At 44.9% G+C, this 19,383-nt stretch overlaps 1 protein-coding gene across 1 annotated transcript in view; it reads right to left on the bottom strand.

Annotated features, from left to right (window-relative positions):
- Positions 1-19,383, bottom strand: part of FARSA (phenylalanyl-tRNA synthetase subunit alpha) — a 109,899-nt gene that overhangs the window by 33,848 nt on the left and 56,668 nt on the right. The window contains exon 11 of the mRNA XM_069231967.1: positions 17,727-17,804. Coding sequence (XP_069088068.1) covers positions 17,727-17,804 — 78 coding nt within the window. The remainder of the gene's footprint in view (positions 1-17,726; positions 17,805-19,383) is intronic.

The raw sequence follows: 19,383 nt of genomic DNA, 5'->3' as shown, positions 1-19,383 counted from the left end.
AAACTGAAGTCTTTGGTGTCCCTGAGACTTCCAACAGTAGGCAAGCTCTACTCCAAGCCCTTCGAGAACTTACTCCAAACAGGACACACAGCAAAGTTCACCCTTTGCACTCTTTCCATGCAGAAGCAGCAGATGAAGGCCAGTCCAGCAAAGGAAGACAGCAAAGGGGCAGCCCTCTTCCTCCAGCTCTTCACCTTGCAGAGGTTCCTCTTGATTCCAAAAAGATTCTAAAAGTCTGCAGACTTGGGTCTTCCTCTTATACCCCTTTCTGCCTTTAAAGTTGGCAAACTTCAAAGCAAAGTCTCAAGTGTTTGACGGATCCTTCCTTGTCCAGGCCAGGCCCCAGACACACACCAGGGGGTCGGAGACTGCATTGAGTGAGGGCAGGCACAGTCCTTTCAGGTGTGAATGACAACTCCTCCCTTGCCTGTAGCTCAGGTGGCTCATCAGGATATGCAAGGCTACACCCTGCCCCTTTTGTGTCACTGTCTAGAGCAGTGCAAAACAGCCCAACTGTCTAACTGACCCAGACAGACAATCCACAAACAGGCAGTCACAGAAGGGTTTAAGCAAGAAAATGTCGACTTTCTAAAAGTGCCATTTTCAAACAGACAATTTAAAAACCAACTTCAACAAAATATTTATTTTTAAATTGTGAGTTCAGAGACCCTAAACTCCACATTTTTATCTGCTCTCAGGGGGAATCTGCGCTTTAAGGATATTTAAAGGCAGTCCCAATGTTAACCTATGAGAGGGATAGGCCTTGCACAGTGAAAATCGAATTTGGGAGTATTTCACTGTTAGGACATGTAAAACACACTAGTATATGTCCTACCTTAAACATACAGTGCACCCTGCCCCGGGGGGCTACCTAGGGCCTACCTTAGGGGTGCCTGACGTAGTAAAAGGGAAGATTTAGGCCTGAAAAGTGGGTACACTTGCAAAGTCGAATTGGCAGTTTAAAACTGCACACACAAACATTGCAGTGGCAGATCTGAGCTATGTTTATAGGGCTACTAATGTGGGTGGCACAACCAAAGCTGTAGGCCCACTAGTAGCATTTGATTTACAGGCCCTTGGCAACTCTGCTTCACTTTACCAGGGACTTACCAGTAAATAAAATATGGAGGAAGGATGCAAAAAGATTGGGGATGACCCTGCAAAAAGGGCCAGGTGCAACTTGCCTCATCACATATGCATTGTCTGAAAAGGATTGCATGTCAGTGATAGTGCAGGTGTAACTTCGTTGCTGGGATGTCCCTTTTTAGGGTCGAGCCTGTGTCACATGCGCTCGCGCATCCGTATCGCTAGCAAGACGCTTTAGGTATTAGAAAAGGGCTCGGAGCCCCGTCGACGTCACGTCAGTGTCGTTCATTGGCAAGTTGGCTAGGCTGTTAGAATCCGCTTCTTTTGATTAGTGGAAGGCACGCATACGTCATGCCTTTTCTGGTGGTTAGCCCTCCTGAAGTGCAGCGACCAAGTACAGAAAACATGCGAGGCTCGCTGTGTTTGTGGACTACTTTTTCTGTTTTCACAGCACGATTTCGCTGGGCAGAAGTCGAGCGCTTCGCATACTATCGACCTTGTTACACAGTTAATTGCACTTTTGCCAGTTCCTTTCATAATTGCACTTTTGCCGATAGGTTTTACATGTGAACTGTAGCAGTGCGATTGCGCAGTTTTTTTCTTTTAATGCATGAAAAATCCGGTTGGGAGTTTACAACTGTGAACAGCTGTAACTCCGACAAATGCGAGACCCTAGTTATAATAAGTTGCTCTGTCTTGTGCTCCATTGTTTTTTTTTTTTAAGACGCTCAACTCCATTTGTTAAAACGCTTCAGGAAGCATGTGCGGAATTTCTAAAAATAAATTAATACATTTCCGGATCGCGCACACACGTTTTCCAAAACATTTTTAAAAAGCTTTGTTTGTACTCCCTTTGTGGTCATCACCGGCCGTTGGGCACAGGAGGTTCAACTTGCTGGAAACACTGCTCTTGCCATGTTTGAAGTTTCCATGTTTTTTCTTTATCGAAAATGGAAAACTCTGGCCCGAAAGCTTTAATTCATCTGCAAACTTTAAAGCCAGAGACGTTTTTGGGAATTGAGACGTGTGCAATGCCCTTCTGCAGTAAAAGCTGTGGGCAACGGGTGCCTTATGAGAGATTTTGAGCTTCTCATGCTTGGTGTTGTTCTGTCATCAGTCAAGAACCCTCTCGTGTATAAAGGGCTGGTACCAGGACAAGCAACGTAAAGCAGTAGAGTGTGAAAACGATCTGTGAAAATAAATGAAAATGAAAATGTCACTTACCCAGTGTACATCTGTTCGTGGCATCAGTCGCAGTAGATTCGCATGTTCTGCAATAGCTCGCCATCTGGTGTTGGGCCGGAGTGTTACGAGTTGTTTTTCTTCGAAGAAGTCTTTCGAGTCACGGGACCGAGTGACTCCTCCTTTTGTCTCCATTGCGCATGGGCGTCGACTCCATCTTCGATTGTTTTTCCCCGCAGAGGGTGAGGTAGGAGTTGAATTGTAGTAATAGTGCCCATGCAATGGAGTGACTAAGTATGCACCTATTTAAGGTTGAGATGATACATATATAAATAATTGAAGGTAACTTCCAAACTGCTACAGGCTCCCGGGGAGGCGGGTGGGCACATGCGAATCTACTGCGACTGATGCCACGAACAGATGTACACTGGGTAAGTGACATTTTCAGTTCGATGGCATCTGTCGCTGTAGATACGCATGTTCTGCATAGACTAGTAAGCAGTTATTTCCCCAAAAGCGGTGGATCAGCCTGTAGGAGTGGAAGTAGTCTGAAATAATGTCCTTAATACGGCTTGACCTACTGTGGCTTGTTGTGCGGATAACACGTCTACACAGTAGTGCTTGGTGAATGTGTGAGGCGTAGACCATGTGGCTGCCTTACATATTTCTTGCATTGGGATGTTTCCTAGAAAGGCCATGGTAGCACCTTTCTTTCTGGTTGAGTGTGCCCTTGGTGTAATGGGCAGCTGTCGTTTAGCTTTAAGGTAGCAGATTTGGATGCATTTAACTATCCATCTGGCTATACCTTGTTTTGAAATTGGGTTTCCTGCATGAGGTTTTTGAAATGCAATAAAGAGTTGTTTAGTCTTTCTGATGTTTTTTGTTCTGTCAATGTAATACATCAATGCTCTTTTGACATCTAATGTATGTAGTGCCCTTTCAGCTACGGTATCTGGCTGTGGAAAGAACACTGGAAGTTCCACTGTTTGATTTAGATGGAACGGTGAAATAACCTTTGGCAAAAATTTAGGATTGGTCCTTAGGACGACTTTATTTTTGTGTAGTTGTATAAAAGGTTCCTGTATAGTAAACGCCTGAATCTCGCTTACTCTTCTCAGGGAAGTAATGGCGATGAGAAATGCCACCTTCCAGGTTAGGAACTGTATGTCGCAGGAGTGCATGGGTTCAAAAGGTGGACCCATAAGTCTAGTTAGGACAACATTTAGGTTCCATGAAGGAACAGGTAGTGTTCTTGGTGGTATAATTCTCCTAAGGCCCTCCATGAATGCTTTAATGACTGGTATTTTATATAGGGAAGTTGAATAGGTAGTCTGCAGGTATGCAGATATTGCTGCAAGGTGAATCTTAATGGAAGAGAAAGCTAGGTTAGATTTTTGTAAGTGAAGCAAGTAACCCACTACATGTTCTGGAGTTGTGTGTAATGGTTGTATTTGATTAATATGGCAGTAGCAAACAAACCTCTTCCATTTACTTGCATAGCAGTGCCTGGTGGATGGCCTTCTTGCTTGTTTTATGACTTCCATACATTCTTGGGTAAGTTGTAAGTGCCCGAATTCTAGGATTTCAGGAGCCAGATTGCTAGATTCAGCGATGCTGGATCTGGGTGTCTGATCTTTTGGTTGTGCTGTGTCAACAGATCTGGCCTGTTGGGCAATTTGATGCAGGGTACCACTGATAGGTCTAGCAGCGTTGTGTACCAGGGTTGCCTTGCCCAAGTTGGTGCTATCAATATGAGTTTGAGTTTGCTTTGACTGAGTTTGTTTACCAGGTAAGGAAGGAGAGGGAGAGGAGGAAAAGCGTAAGCAAATATCCCTGACCAGTTCATCCATAGGGCATTGCCTTGGGATTGTTTGTGTGGGTATCTGGATGCGAAGTTTTGGCATTTTGCGTTCTCCCTTGTCGCAAACAAGTCTATTTGAGGTGTTCCCCAGAGTTTGAAATAAGTGTTCAGAATTTGGGGGTGAATTTCCCATTCGTGGACCTGTTGGTGATCTCGAGAGAGATTGTCTGCGAGTTGATTTTGTATCCCTGGTATAAACTGTGCAATTAGGCGAATTTGGTTGTGAATTGCCCAATGCCAATTATTTTGTGCTAGCAGGCTTAACTGCGTGGAGTGCGTCCCCCCTGCTTGTTTAGATAATACATTGTTGTCATGTTGTCTGTTTTGACGAGAATGTATTTGTGAACTATTATTGGTTGGAAAGCTTTTAGTGCTTGAAAAACTGCTAGAAGTTCTAGGTGATTGATATGCAGTTTTGTTTGATGTACGTTCCATTGTCCTTGTATGCTGTGTTGATCGAGGTGTGCTCCCCACCCTGTCATGGAAGCATCTGTTGTTATTACGTATTGTGGCACTGGGTCTTGGAAAGGCCGCCCCTTGTTTAAATTTATGTTGTTCCACCACAGAAGCGAGAGGTAAGTTTGGCGGTCTATTAACACCAGATCTAGAAGGTGACCCTGTGCTTGAGACCACTGTGATGCTAGGCATTGTTGTAAGGGCCTCATGTGCAGTCTTGCGTTTGGGACAATGGCTATGCATGATGACATCATGCCTAGGAGTTGTAATACCATCTTTGCCTGTATCTTTTGTGTTGGATACATGCGTTGTATGATGGTGTTGAAATTTTGAATTCTTTGTGGACTTGGAGTGGCTACTCCTTTTGATGTGTCTATTATGGCTCCCAGGTATTGTTGTACCTTGCGTGGCAGAATTTTGGATTTTGTGAAATTGACGGTGAACCCTAGTTTGAAGAGGGTTTGTATGATATGATTTGTGTGATTTGAACACTCTATTAACGAATGGGCCTTGATTAGCCAGTCGTCTAGATATGGGAACACATGTATTTGCTGCCTTCTTATGTGTGCTGCGACTACCGCTAGACATTTGGTAAAGACTCTTGGTGCGGTTGTTAATCCGAAAGGCAGTACCTTGAATTGGTAATGTATTCCTTTGAATACAAACCTTAGGTATTTCCTGTGCGATGGGTGTATTGGTATATGGAAATAAGCATCCTTGAGGTCTAAAGTTGCCATGTAGTCGTGCAGTTTTAGCAATGGCAATACTTCTTGTAGTGTGACCATGTGGAAGTGGTCTGATTTGATTAAAGTGTTCACTACTCTGAGGTCTAGGATTGGTCTCAGTGTTTTGTCCTTCTTTGGTATCAGAAAGTACAGTGAGTAAACTCCTGTGTTTATTTGTGTGTTTGGCACTAATTCGATTGCATTCTTTTGCAATAGTGCCTGCACTTCTATCTCCAGGAGATTGGAATGGTGTGTTGTTAAATTTTGTGCTTTTGGTGGTATGTTTGGAGGGAATTGTAGAAATTCTATGCAATAACCATGTTGGATAATTGCTAGAACCCAAGTGTCTGTAGTGATTTCCTCCCATGCTTTGTAATAATGACCTATTCTTCCCCCCACTGGTGTTGTGTGGAGGGGGTGAGTGACCTGTGAGTCACTGTTTAGTAGTAGGGGCTTTGGGGCTTTGAAATCTTCCTCTATTTCTAGGGAATTGCCCTCCTCTATATTGTCCCCGAAAACCTCCTCTATACTGTCCCTGGTAACTGGACGGTGTGGCTTGTGAGGTGCTGGCTTGTGTGCTTTGACCTCGAAACCCCCCTCGAAAGGGTGTTTTACGGAATGTGCTGTAATTCCCTCTGCTCTGCGGGGAGTAGAGTGCGCCCATGGCTTTGGCAGTGTCCGTATCTTTTTTGAGTTTCTCAATCGCTGTGTCCACTTCTGGACCGAACTGTTCTTTTTCATTAAAAGGCATATTGAGAACTGCTTGTTGAATCTCTGGTTTAAATCCAGACGTTCGGAGCCATGCATGCCTTCTGATAGTTACAGATGTATTAATTGTCCGTGTAGCTGTATCTGCAGCGTCCATGGAGGAGCGGATCTGGTTGTTGGAAATGGTCTGTCCCTCCTCAACCACTTGTTTTGCCCTATTTTGTAAGTCCTTGGGCAGATGTTCAATGAGATGTTGCATCTCGTCCCAGTGGGCTCTGTCATAGCGCGCAAGTAGTGCCTGTGAGTTCGCGATGCGCCACTGGTTTGCAGCTTGTGCTGCGACTCTTTTACCAGCTGCATCGAACTTGCGGCTTTCTTTATCTGGGGGTGGTGCATCTCCAGATGTGTGAGAGTTAGCCCTTTTCCTAGCTGCTCCTACAACGACAGAGTCTGGTGGCAGCTGTGTAGTGATGAAAGCCGGGTCTGTAGGAGGCGCCTTATACTTTTTTTCCACCCTTGGTGTGATTGCCCTACTTTTGACCGGCTCCTTAAAGATGTCTTTTGCGTGCCGGAGCATACCAGGGAGCATAGGCAGGCTTTGGTAGGAGCTGTGGGTGGAGGAGAGGGTGTTGAATAAGAAATCATCCTCGACCTGTTCTGAGTGGAGGCTTACGTTGTGAAATTGTGCTGCTCTAGCCACCACTTGAGAATACGCGGTGCTGTCTTCTGGTGGAGATGGCTTTGTAGGGTATGCCCCCGGACTGTTATCTGACACTGGGGCGTCGTATAGGTCCCATGCGTCCTGATCTTGGTCACCCTGGCTCATGGTGGTGTGAGCTGGGGAGTGTGATGGAGTTTGTGCTGGTGAGACGTTAATCACAGGCGGAGGAGAGGGTGGTGGGGTAACTCTTTTCACCACTTTTGGTTGTGGTGTCTGTTCCGTCTGGAACTCCAACCTTCTCTTTCTCCTAATGGGGGGAAGGGTGCTTATTTTTCCTGTCCCCTGCTGTATGAAGATACGCTTTTGCGTATGGTCCACATCAGTTGCTTGCAGCTCTTCCTCAAACCTATGCTTCTGCATTTGGGAGGTTAGCAAGTGCTCTTCTGTATAAGAGCCTGAAGCTGGGTCGCTTGCAGTTTGTTTCGGCATCGAAACTCTATCTGCGTGTTTTTTCGGCTCCGAGGTGACTCTTTTCTTTTTCGGGGCCGAAACCTCTCGGCGTCGATCTGTTTCGGTGCCGCTGTCTCGGCGTCGAGCCGTGTCGGCACCGGCATCTCGGTGTCGAGGATTGTCTCCAGCACTTTCTCGGTCCCGAGAAGGCTGCGTGCCGGTGTCTCGACCGGAGTCGGACGATCTCGGCACTGTTTGGGCCTTTTTCGGTGCCGATGGGCGGTCACCGATTTTATGGGTCGAGCCATGGCCTGGTGGCAGTGGCGTCCCCTGGGCCTTGTAAATGTTCCTCTGAGTGGTTTTCGACGTCTTACTCACGGTTTGTGTATCGTCGAATCCTTCGGAGTCTGAGTCTTGGATCGAGAAGGTACCTTCCTCTTCCTGTTCCTCGAATTCCCGTTGGGCTGTCGGTGCGGACGCCATCTGAAGTCTTCTGGCTCGACGGTCTCGGAGTGTTTTTCGGGACCGGAACGCACGACAGGCCTCGCAGGTGTCTTCGCTGTGCTCAGGTGACAGGCACAGGTTGCAGACCAAGTGTTGGTCTGTGTAGGGGTATTTATTGTGGCATTTGGGGCAGAAACGGAACGGGGTCCGTTCCATCGGCGTTCTTCAGCACGCGGTCGGGCCGACCAGGCCCCGACGGAGGATCGAAAAACTACCCCGAAGGGCACCGGAGCTCTTCGATCTTCGATGCGGTGTGGAATCTAAGTACGCCGATCCCGAACGCAACAATACCGACGAAAATCTTCCGAAATTAGCTAATTTTCCGTTCCGAAACTCGGAGCGACAGGAACACGTCCGAACCCGATGGCGGAAAAAAAACAATCGAAGATGGAGTCGACGCCCATGCGCAATGGAGACAAAAGGAGGAGTCACTCGGTCCCGTGACTCGAAAGACTTCTTCGAAGAAAAACAACTCGTAACACTCCGGCCCAACACCAGATGGCGAGCTATTGCAGAACATGCGTATCTACAGCGACAGATGCCATCGAACATGTAGTTTTTCTGATGTGTAAGGCAGTAAACAGGTAACTAAGAGAAAATAATTTCTGGGAACAGGGGTGTAGTTGTTGCGCATGCCCTACCATGAAAGCGGACAATCCTATGATGTTGCAGTTGTTGTTTTCTTCTGTGATGTATTTGTTATTTAATTAAAAGGCTCGTGCACATGCTGGTCACGTGGTGCACAGAAACAAAACCAGCAATCAAGTTCACCTTTTCCTTCTCACATATGCCCATGATGATCAGCATGGGAGGCGACGTACCGACACTCAAAACTCCTGTTGTATCATTGAAACCACTAATGTGCGTTATTTAGAACAATCCATGAAGTACAACAACTGCTATTCCTGCTCTTCAGCCACTTGAAATTGCCAGTACACAACCATCCCAAGCCCCAAAATAGCTTGTTTATATTTGCTGATGGTGAGGTACTACTATTACAATCATATTAATTCTATTGACCTTGGGTGGATTAAGGGTTGAATCAATCATGTCAGGATTCAAACTCAGGCCACAAATTGCACACAAACATCTCCTTTTGGGTATTTCCTGTTGAATGTGATGGTGCTGCCCTGAACCTGTACCCATGTCTGTCGTTAAGGGGTTTAGATGTGTTTGCGGCACGTGAACGTATGATTGGCAGCTCGGCCTTGTTACACTTGGTGTAATCAACACACTCTCTGATCTTTTGTCCCGCTTTGTGTTAATCCTCGACCACATTTCTTGGTATGTCATGACCTGTAGGTAAAGGCCAGCTTCGGTGCTGGGAACCATTGAATCAGCATTTGTAATATGATACGTGTGGTTTTAGGTTTCTCTGCCATGTCTAGTGTCCACAATATATTTGTTTCACCACCTGAAGCACCAATGCCTATTAATATTTAAAGCTTTGGTGTATGCGATTTTTGGTGCTTAGTTTTGCCCATGTTTTCACCCAGCAAGATGTTGGGGAACATCTAGCATTTTTTTAAATGAAATGCAGGATAATAGCTAAAAAAAAAAAAAAAAAAAAAAAAAAAATCACACTCCTCTAAAAGGTCTGCAGTTTCTTAGTAGACAGTGAGTGAAACTACACTTTTGTTACATGCATTTGTGTCTCAAATGAGCTTTGTGATGTAAAGTAAAAGGTGCATAGTTCACAGTAGCATGATAAAATGATAAGTAAGTTATTGAACAAATCAATTGCATAGCCCTCCCATGAGCCGACTTTGAGGTGACTTGATTTTTTACTTTTCAGGTGCTCTCCCCATCCAGTCTCTTTTAAAAATGTAGGCTTCACTTGTTTTTTGTAGAACACCAATTTGCGCGTGGGCATGACGGGGTCAGTACTTTTTATCTTGAGGGCATTCCCTGGTCTTCAAAAAGTATTCCTATTAGCATGACATTCAACACCAGACAATTCCTCACCACACAATTCACTGCCACACAATTCAACACCATATCTACACTCCATCTAATACCACTCAATGCAACATGATTCAAATCCAGATCATAACACTCACCTCAATATCAGATAAATAAAACCACACATAGAACCACTCTGACCCATAGCATCAATCCACCAAAATACACTATACACCATGCCACATATTTCCCATCAGCATAATTTCATTCAACGCCACAGTTCCACCATACACACTTCAACTCCACACATTTCAATTCCACACCACATATTTCGACAACAAACCATATGTTTCAACAACACAATTACACAACATACCACATAGATCCAAACTACACCACAGGATTCCACATCATGCCACAACATTTAACAGCACACCACATAATTAAGCTCCACTACATACCACTCTACAACACAAAATACCAATCCAAATAAATCCACTCCAAACTCAATACCACATAATTACTATCCACATAATTTCGTTGCACACCATGCCATATAATTCCACTCCACACAAATCGGATCACTAATATCAACTGTTTTACTTTTTATTTTTCTTGTTGTGTGTCTTTGGCTTGCTTATGTCAACTGCTTTACTTTTCATTTTAAATGTATGTGACAAGAAAAGTTCAGTTAGGAATTTACAACGCTAATAGCTCTAACTCATGCAAATGCGAGACCCATTCCATTGCAAATGCTTGTTTATATTTATGGGATTTGTTTCAAATTTCATTAGTCTGCAAAATCAAAAGTGCACGTCTATCAAGACCAGGCCTTATGAATTAGACAATACTCATTTGTACTGTGTGTTATTTACAGGGCTTAGAAACAGCAGAAATGTGGGATAACAGTTTAACAACCATGAGAAGGATGAAAGGCTTAGTCAACATTAACATGATTCGAACTTCTGACCCGCTTGTGTATCTGCTGGTTCTTGTGCACTTTTGGGAACTATGTAAGTTCTACTAACCTGTCACAGAGGCGTCACTCAGAACAGAAGGCATACCATGGGATTTGAGAGAGGCAGAAAACAAGCAGCAAACATATTGTACTTTCACTATGAAATGCTGCTTTTTGCTCCATACGAAAGGCACTCCTACTTACTTTGGCGCTCCATAAACTGCATACAGCATAGACACATTGCTTCAAACGACCACACTCAATGACTAGCACGTTTTAAAATTATAAGCATAAGCCGAACATACACTTGAGTAGAACGAAACATACGACAACATCCTTCAACACACACTTCCACGCACATAATGCTCCACAAATATCCATAATTAAACCAAACCAGCCACTAGCCAATATATCTCATCACTAAACAATACATCAGGCGACTCTGCCCTTGCTAACCACGCTCCAATACACCTCGCAGCCAAGCAACAGTAAACACAACCAAATACAATGTCAAAAGACCACTGTCTTATCAACTAAAACTCAGAACCGCCAAAAAAAAAAGAAAAAAAAAACTACAACTAGATTACCAAAGTGCTAATAAACAATACAAATGGTAGGAAATCACAAATAATGCAGTTGACAGAACACAAGCAAACCTACTTTTACCCAGGTTCTGGGTGAAATCTTCCAAAGTATTTTTAGGAGGTGTGCTGGATCCGGAGGAACAGTTATTTTCCTAGTCTTATAAAAATTGTACAAATGATCCATATAAAAAGTGTTGTGGAAAAATCGGCAGTTTGGCAGTTTTTCATTTTCACAGCACAGTGAAATACATTTTCACTTTAATCTGACTCAGCCACGCTGGAAAATCCATGCACAATTTTTGTCTGCAAGTTTAACATTTTGCAAGGCTTTTCAAGGCACAGTAAAAGACCCTTTACTGATTTTTGAGAGAAGTGTTTTATCCAGACCAATTTGTTAGTGTTAAAAGATGAATGTAGTTTCAGAAGGAACAATCATTTTCAGGTAGTTGTTGTAAAATAAACTCAAGTCTTCTATGGACTTTTTTGAAGGTTGGAAATGAAAATGTCACTTACCCAGTGTACATCTGTTCGTGGCATCAGTCGCAGTAGATTCGCATGTTCTGCAATAGCTCGCCATCTGGTGTTGGGCCGGAGTGTTACAAGTTGTTTTTCTTCGAAGAAGTCTTTCGAGTCACGGGACCGAGTGACTCCTCCTTTTGTCTCCATTGCGCATGGGCGTCGACTCCATCTTCGATTGTTTTTCCCCGCAGAGGGTGAGGTAGGAGTTGAATTGTAGTAATAGTGCCCATGCAATGGAGTGACTAAGTATGCACCTATTTAAGGTTGAGATGATACATATATAAATAATTGAAGGTAACTTCCAAACTGCTACAGGCTCCCGGGGAGGCGGGTGGGCACATGCGAATCTACTGCGACTGATGCCACGAACAGATGTACACTGGGTAAGTGACATTTTCAGTTCGATGGCATCTGTCGCTGTAGATACGCATGTTCTGCATAGACTAGTAAGCAGTTATTTCCCCAAAAGCGGTGGATCAGCCTGTAGGAGTGGAAGTAGTCTGAAATAATGTCCTTAATACGGCTTGACCTACTGTGGCTTGTTGTGCGGATAACACGTCTACACAGTAGTGCTTGGTGAATGTGTGAGGCGTAGACCATGTGGCTGCCTTACATATTTCTTGCATTGGGATGTTTCCTAGAAAGGCCATGGTAGCACCTTTCTTTCTGGTTGAGTGTGCCCTTGGTGTAATGGGCAGCTGTCGTTTAGCTTTAAGGTAGCATATTTGGATGCATTTAACTATCCATCTGGCTATACCTTGTTTTGAAATTGGGTTTCCTGCATGAGGTTTTTGAAATGCAATAAAGAGTTGTTTAGTCTTTCTGATGTTTTTTGTTCTGTCAATGTAATACATCAATGCTCTTTTGACATCTAATGTATGTAGTGCCCTTTCAGCTACGGTATCTGGCTGTGGAAAGAACACTGGAAGTTCCACTGTTTGATTTAGATGGAACGGTGAAATAACCTTTGGCAAAAATTGAGGATTGGTCCTTAGGACGACTTTATTTTTGTGTAGTTGTATAAAAGGTTCCTGTATAGTAAACGCCTGAATCTCGCTTACTCTTCTTAGGGAAGTAATGGCGATGAGAAATGCCACCTTCCAGGTTAGGAACTGTATGTCGCAGGAGTGCATGGGTTCAAAAGGTGGACCCATAAGTCTAGTTAGGACAACATTTAGGTTCCATGAAGGAACAGGTAGTGTTCTTGGTGGTATAATTCTCCTAAGGCCCTCCATGAATGCTTTAATGACTGGTATTTTATATAGGGAAGTTGAATAGGTAGTCTGCAGGTATGCAGATATTGCTGCAAGGTGAATCTTAATGGAAGAGAAAGCTAGGTTAGATTTTTGTAAGTGAAGCAAGTAACCCACTACATGTTCTGGAGTTGTGTGTAATGGTTGTATTTGATTAATATGGCAGTAGCAAACAAACCTCTTCCATTTACTTGCATAGCAGTGCCTGGTGGATGGCCTTCTGGCTTGTTTTATGACCTCCATACATTCTTGGGTAAGTTGTAAGTGCCCGAATTCTAGGATTTCAGGAGCCAGATTGCTAGATTTAGCGATGCTGGATCTGGGTGTCTGATCTTTTGGTTGTGCTGTGTCAACAGATCTGGCCTGTTGGGCAATTTGATGCAGGGTACCACTGATAGGTTTAGCAGCGTTGTGTACCAGGGTTGCCTTGCCCAAGTTGGTGCTATCAATATGAGTTTGAGTTTGCTTTGACTGAGTTTGTTTACCAGGTAAGGAAGGAGAGGGAGAGGAGGAAAAGCGTAAGCAAATATCCCTGACCAGTTCATCCATAGGGCATTGCCTTGGGATTGTTTGTGTGGGTATCTGGATGCGAAGTTTTGGCATTTTGCGTTCTCCCTTGTCGCAAACAAGTCTATCTGAGGTGTTCCCCAGAGTTTGAAATAAGTGTTCAGAATTTGGGGGTGAATTTCCCATTCGTGGACCTGTTGGTGATCTCGAGAGAGATTGTCTGCGAGTTGATTTTGTATCCCTGGTATAAACTGTGCAATTAGGCGAATTTGGTTGTGAATTGCCCAATGCCAAATTCTTTGTGCTAGCAGGCTTAACTGCGTGGAGTGCGTCCCCCCCTGCTTGTTTAGATAATACATTGTTGTCATGTTGTCTGTTTTGACGAGAATGTATTTGTGAACTATTATTGGTTGGAAAGCTTTTAGTGCTTGAAAAACTGCTAGAAGTTCTAGGTGATTGATATGCAGTTTTGTTTGATGTACGTTCCATTGTCCTTGTATGCTGTGTTGATCGAGGTGTGCTCCCCACCCTGTCATGGAAGCATCTGTTGTTATTACGTATTGTGGCACTGGGTCTTTGAAAGGCCGCCCCTTGTTTAAATTTATGTTGTTCCACCACAGAAGCGAGAGGTAAGTTTGGCGGTCTATTAACACCAGATCTAGAAGGTGACCCTGTGCTTGAGACCACTGTGATGCTAGGCATTGTTGTAAGGGCCTCATGTGCAGTCTTGCGTTTGGGACAATGGCTATGCATGATGACATCATGCCTAGGAGTTGTAATACCATCTTTGCCTGTATCTTTTGTGTTGGATACATGCGTTGTATGATGGTGTTGAAATTTAGAATTCTTTGTGGACTTGGAGTGGCTACTCCCTTTGATGTGTCTATTATGGCTCCTAGGTATTGTTGTACCTTGCGCGGCAGAATGTTGGATTTTGTAAAGTTGACGGTGAACCCGAGTTTGAAGAGGGTTTGTATGATCTGATTTGTGTGATTTGAGCACTGTATGAACGAATGGGCCTTGATTAGCCAGTCGTCCAAATATGGGAACACATGTATTTGCTGCCTTCTTATGTGTGCGGCGACTACCGCTAGACATTTGGTAAAGACTCTTGGTGCGGTTGTTAATCCGAAAGGCAGTACCTTGAATTGGTAATGTATTCCTTTGAATACAAACCTTAGGTATTTCCTGTGCGATGGGTGTATTGGTATATGGAAATAAGCATCCTTGAGGTCTAAAGTTGCCATGTAGTCGTGTAGTTTTAGCAATGGCAATACTTCTTGTAGTGTGACCATGTGGAAGTGGTCTGATTTGATGAAAGTGTTCACTACTCTGAGGTCTAGGATTGGTCTCAGTGTTTTGTCCTTCTTTGGTATCAGAAAGTACAGTGAGTAAACTCCTGTGTTTATTTGTGTGTTTGGCACTAATTCGATTGCATTCTTTTGCAATAGTGCCTGCACTTCTATCTCCAGGAGATTGGAATGGTGTGTTGTTAAATTTTGTGCTTTTGGTGGTATGTTTGGAGGGAATTGTAGAAATTCTATGCAATAACCATGTTGGATAATTGCTAGAACCCAAGTGTCTGTAGTGATTTCCTCCCATGCTTTGTAATAATGACCTATTCTTCCCCCCACTGGTGTTGTGTGGAGGGGGTGAGTGACCTGTGAGTCACTGTTTAGTAGTAGGGGCTTTGGGGCTTTGAAATCTTCCTCTATTTCTAGGGAATTGCCCTCCTCTATATTGTCCCCGAAAACCTCCTCTATACTGTCCCTGGTAACTGGACGGTGTGGCTTGTGAGGTGCTGGCTTGTGTGCTTTGACCTCGAAACCCCCCTCGAAAGGGCGTTTTACGGAATGTGCTGTAATTCCCTCTGCTCTGCGGGGAGTAGAGTGCGCCCATGGCCTTGGCAGTGTCCGTATCTTTTTTGAGTTTCTCAATCGCTGTGTCCACTTCTGGACCGAACAGTTCTTTTTCATTAAAAGGCATATTGAGAACTGCTTGTTGAATCTCTGGTTTAAATCCAGACGTTCGGAGCCATGCATGCCTTCTGATAGTTACAGATGTATTAATTGTCCGTGCAGCTGTATCTGCAGCGTCCATGGAGGAGCGGATCTGGTTGTTGGAAATGGTCTGTCCCTCCTCAACCACTTGTTTTGCCCTATTTTGTAAGTCCTTGGGCAGATGTTCAATGAGATGTTGCATCTCGTCCCAGTGGGCTCTGTCATAGCGCGCAAGTAGTGCCTGTGAGTTCGCGATGCGCCACTGGTTTGCAGCTTGTGCTGCGACTCTTTTACCAGCTGCATCGAACTTGCGGCTTTCTTTATCTGGGGGTGGTGCATCTCCAGATGTGTGAGAGTTGGCCCTTTTCCTAGCTGCTCCTACAACGACAGAGTCTGGTGGCAGCTGTGTAGTGATGAAAGCCGGGTCTGTAGGAGGCGCCTTATACTTTTTTTCCACCCTTGGTGTGATTGCCCTACTTTTGACCGGCTCCTTAAAGATGTCTTTTGCGTGCCGGAGCATACCAGGGAGCATAGGCAGGCTTTGGTAGGAGCTGTGGGTGGAGGAGAGTGTGTTGAATAAGAAATCATCCTCGACCTGTTCTGAGTGGAGGCTTACGTTGTGAAATTGTGCTGCTCTAGCCACCACTTGAGAATACGCGGTGCTGTCTTCTGGTGGAGATGGCTTTGTAGGGTATGCCTCCGGACTGTTATCTGACACTGGGGCGTCGTATAGGTCCCATGCGTCCTGATCTTGGTCACCCTGGCTCATGGTGGTGTGAGCTGGGGAGTGTGATGGAGTTTGTGCTGGTGAGACGTTAATCACAGGCGGAGGAGAGGGTGGTGGGGTAACTCTTTTCACCACTTTTGGTTGTGGTGTCTGTTCCGTCTGGAACTCCAACCTTCTCTTTCTCCTAATGGGGGGAAGGGTGCTTATTTTTCCTGTCCCCTGCTGTATGAAGATACGCTTTTGCGTATGGTCCACATCAGTTGCTTGCAGCTCTTCCTCAAACCTATGCTTCTGCATTTGGGAGGTTAGCGAGTGCTCTTCTGTATAAGAGCCTGAAGCTGGGTCGCTTGCAGTTTGTTTCGGCATCGAAACCCTGTCTGCGTGTTTTTTCGGCTCCGAGGTGACTCTTTTCTTTTTCGGGGCCGAAACCTCTCGGCGTCGATCTGTTTCGGTGCCGCTGTCTCGGCGTCGAGCCGTGTCGACACCGGCATCTCGGTGTCGAGGCTTGTCTGCAGCACTTTCTCGGTCCCGAGAAGGCTGTGTGCCGGTGTCTCGACCGGAGTCGGACGATCTCGGCACTGTTTGGGCCTTTTTCGGTGCCGACGGTCGGTCACCGAATTTATGGGTCGAGCCATGGCCTGGTGGCAGTGGCGTCCCCTGGGCCTTGTAAATGTTCTTCTGAGTGGATTTCGACGTCTTACTCACGGTTTGGGTATCGTCGAATCCTTCGGAGTCTGAGTCTTGTATCGAGAAGGTACCATCCTCTTCCTGTTCCTCGAACTCTCGTTGGGCTGTCGGTGCGGACGCCATCTGAAGTCTTCTGGCTCGACGGTCTCGGAGTGTTTTTCGGGACCGGAACGCACGACAGGCCTCGCAGGTGTCTTCGCTGTGCTCAGGTGACAGGCACAGGTTGCAGACCAAGTGTTGGTCTGTGTAGGGGTATTTATTGTGGCATTTGGGGCAGAAACGGAACGGGGTCCGTTCCATCGGCGTTCTTCAGCACGCGGTCGGGCCGACCAGGCCCCGACGGAGGATCGAAAAACTACCCCGAAGGGCACCGGAGCTCTTCGATCTTCGATGCGGTGTGGAATCTAAGTACGCCGATCCCGAACGCAACAATACCGACGAAAATCTTCCGAAATTAGCTAATTTTCCGTTCCGAAACTCGGAGCGACAGGAACACGTCCGAACCCGATGGCGGAAAAAAAACAATCGAAGATGGAGTCGACGCCCATGCGCAATGGAGACAAAAGGAGGAGTCACTCGGTCCCGTGACTCGAAAGACTTCTTCGAAGAAAAACAACTTGTAACACTCCGGCCCAACACCAGATGGCGAGCTATTGCAGAACATGCGTATCTACAGCGACAGATGCCATCGAACAAATTGCATCTAAAACACATACAATACAAAGACACAAAAAGACAGGGACACAGACATGTACAAATACGCACAAAAGACTGAACGTTTTCGGTTCAAGAGTGACAAAGCATAAAATCTTTCATCTCCACCTAACCTCCAGAAGCAGACAGTTGTCGCCTTCCCCTCACCCAACATTCCCGAGACGCTGTCCGATATCACTCCTCCTTGCCCACCCACATTCCCCTGGATAAGCTTTGATCTTGTTACAATAAGTATGCCTCACCTTCGTGGTAGCTGAACACCTCCATGCTGGGCTCGGTGTATGGATTGTATGCAGGCTTGAAACGCAGCTTTGAGATCCCTACCAAAAACAAAGCAGTAACTTGTGAGACATGTCATTCTCTTAGGCTGACAAAAATAGGTTACATTTTAAGTGAATAAGCTCTTGGTTGTCCTGCTTCTTAAGTAATACTTTTTAACCAGTGGCGTCCACTTGGCCTCCTCACTGCCAGAGGTAATGAATGAGGCTGAAGAGGTTGTTCATTAAAATAAATTACTGGGTTGAAAAGGCTGGACCTCTGATAAATGTGGACCTAACAGGTGGATTGTCATACTTTTTATTTTACTCTGTAGAAGTTACAGTAAACAGATTTATTTGACCCAAGCACAACTATCTTCATGCAGTTCATTTATTGGCTCTGGGTGCCTAGGGTTCTTGATGAACTTACAAGCCCCATAAATCCCCGCAACCACAAGAGTCCAGCAGATGTAACGGTATATTGCTTTCGAAAATCTGACATCGCAGGAAAAAGTTACAGAGTAAAAACATGGAGAAAAATTGCTGTTTTTTTAACTCAATTACAATTTTTTTTATTTTATTTCAGCTGTTATTTTCTGTAGGAAAACCTTGTAGGATCTACACAAATGACCCTTTGCTGAATTCAGAATTTTGTCTACTTTTCTTTAGCTTTCTGGGATCCAGCATTGGTTTCACACCCATTTCTGTCACTAACTGAAAGGAGGCTAAAAGCACAAAAAATAGTAAAAATGGGGTATGTCCCAGTAAAATGCCAAAATTGTGTTGAAAAATGTGGTTTTCTGATTCAGGTCTGCCTGTTCCTGAACGCTGGAAAGATGGTGATTTTAGCACCGCAAACCTTTTGTTGATGCTCTTTTCAGGAGAAAAAAAAAAACACAAGCCTTCTTCTGCAGCCCTTTTTTCCCATTTTTTTTTTTTTTTTTTAAAACAAACTTTTTGCTGTATTATGGCTATTTTTTGGGGCTCCTCCAGGGGAACTCACAAACTCTGGGTACCTCTAGAATCCCTAGGATGTTGGAAATAAAGGACGCACATTTGGCGTGGGTAGCTTATGTGGACAAAAAGTTATTGGGGCCTAAGCGCCAACTGCCCTAAACAGCCAAAAAAAAGCCCTGCCACCTGAGGGGTAAAAGGCTTGGCAGCGATGGGCTTAATATGAATTTAAATAAAGAAGCAGATCAAGTTGGACGATATTGCTTTAGTACATGATGCGTTAAATATAGTAGATCGTTCAAAATTGCAATTATGGAGATTTGGCTCCCTCTGGTGGTCACAGTAAGTAAAGGCTCTTTCAAGTAAGAGAGGATTTCATGGGTGAATTTACTCACTTGTTTCTCACCTGATGCTGGTTTTTTAACTGGGACGTGGGAAGTGACAAAGTGAGAGCTGGTTACATCATGGGGCCTATATGAGCGAGGGCCAGCTGATAGCGTTTGCCAGACATTCCTCCCACTTCGTCACATAAGGGAGGTGTTGCGCTCTTATGGAAGGCGGATGAGGCAATCAGCAAAGCCTCGCCTGACGCCTCTGCAGTGGCGATGAGCAGTACAATGGTAGGCTATCGCTGGCTGGGGACTCCCATCCTCGTTGCCAAAACTTCTTATAAAGATGTGGAGGCGAG

This window comes from Pleurodeles waltl, chromosome 4_2 (assembly GCF_031143425.1).
Source record: "Pleurodeles waltl isolate 20211129_DDA chromosome 4_2, aPleWal1.hap1.20221129, whole genome shotgun sequence".
In the NCBI taxonomy this organism is placed as follows: Eukaryota; Metazoa; Chordata; class Amphibia; order Caudata; family Salamandridae; genus Pleurodeles; species Pleurodeles waltl.
Note: the sequence above shows the minus strand (reverse complement) of the source record. Positions and strands in the feature narration are given on the sequence as shown.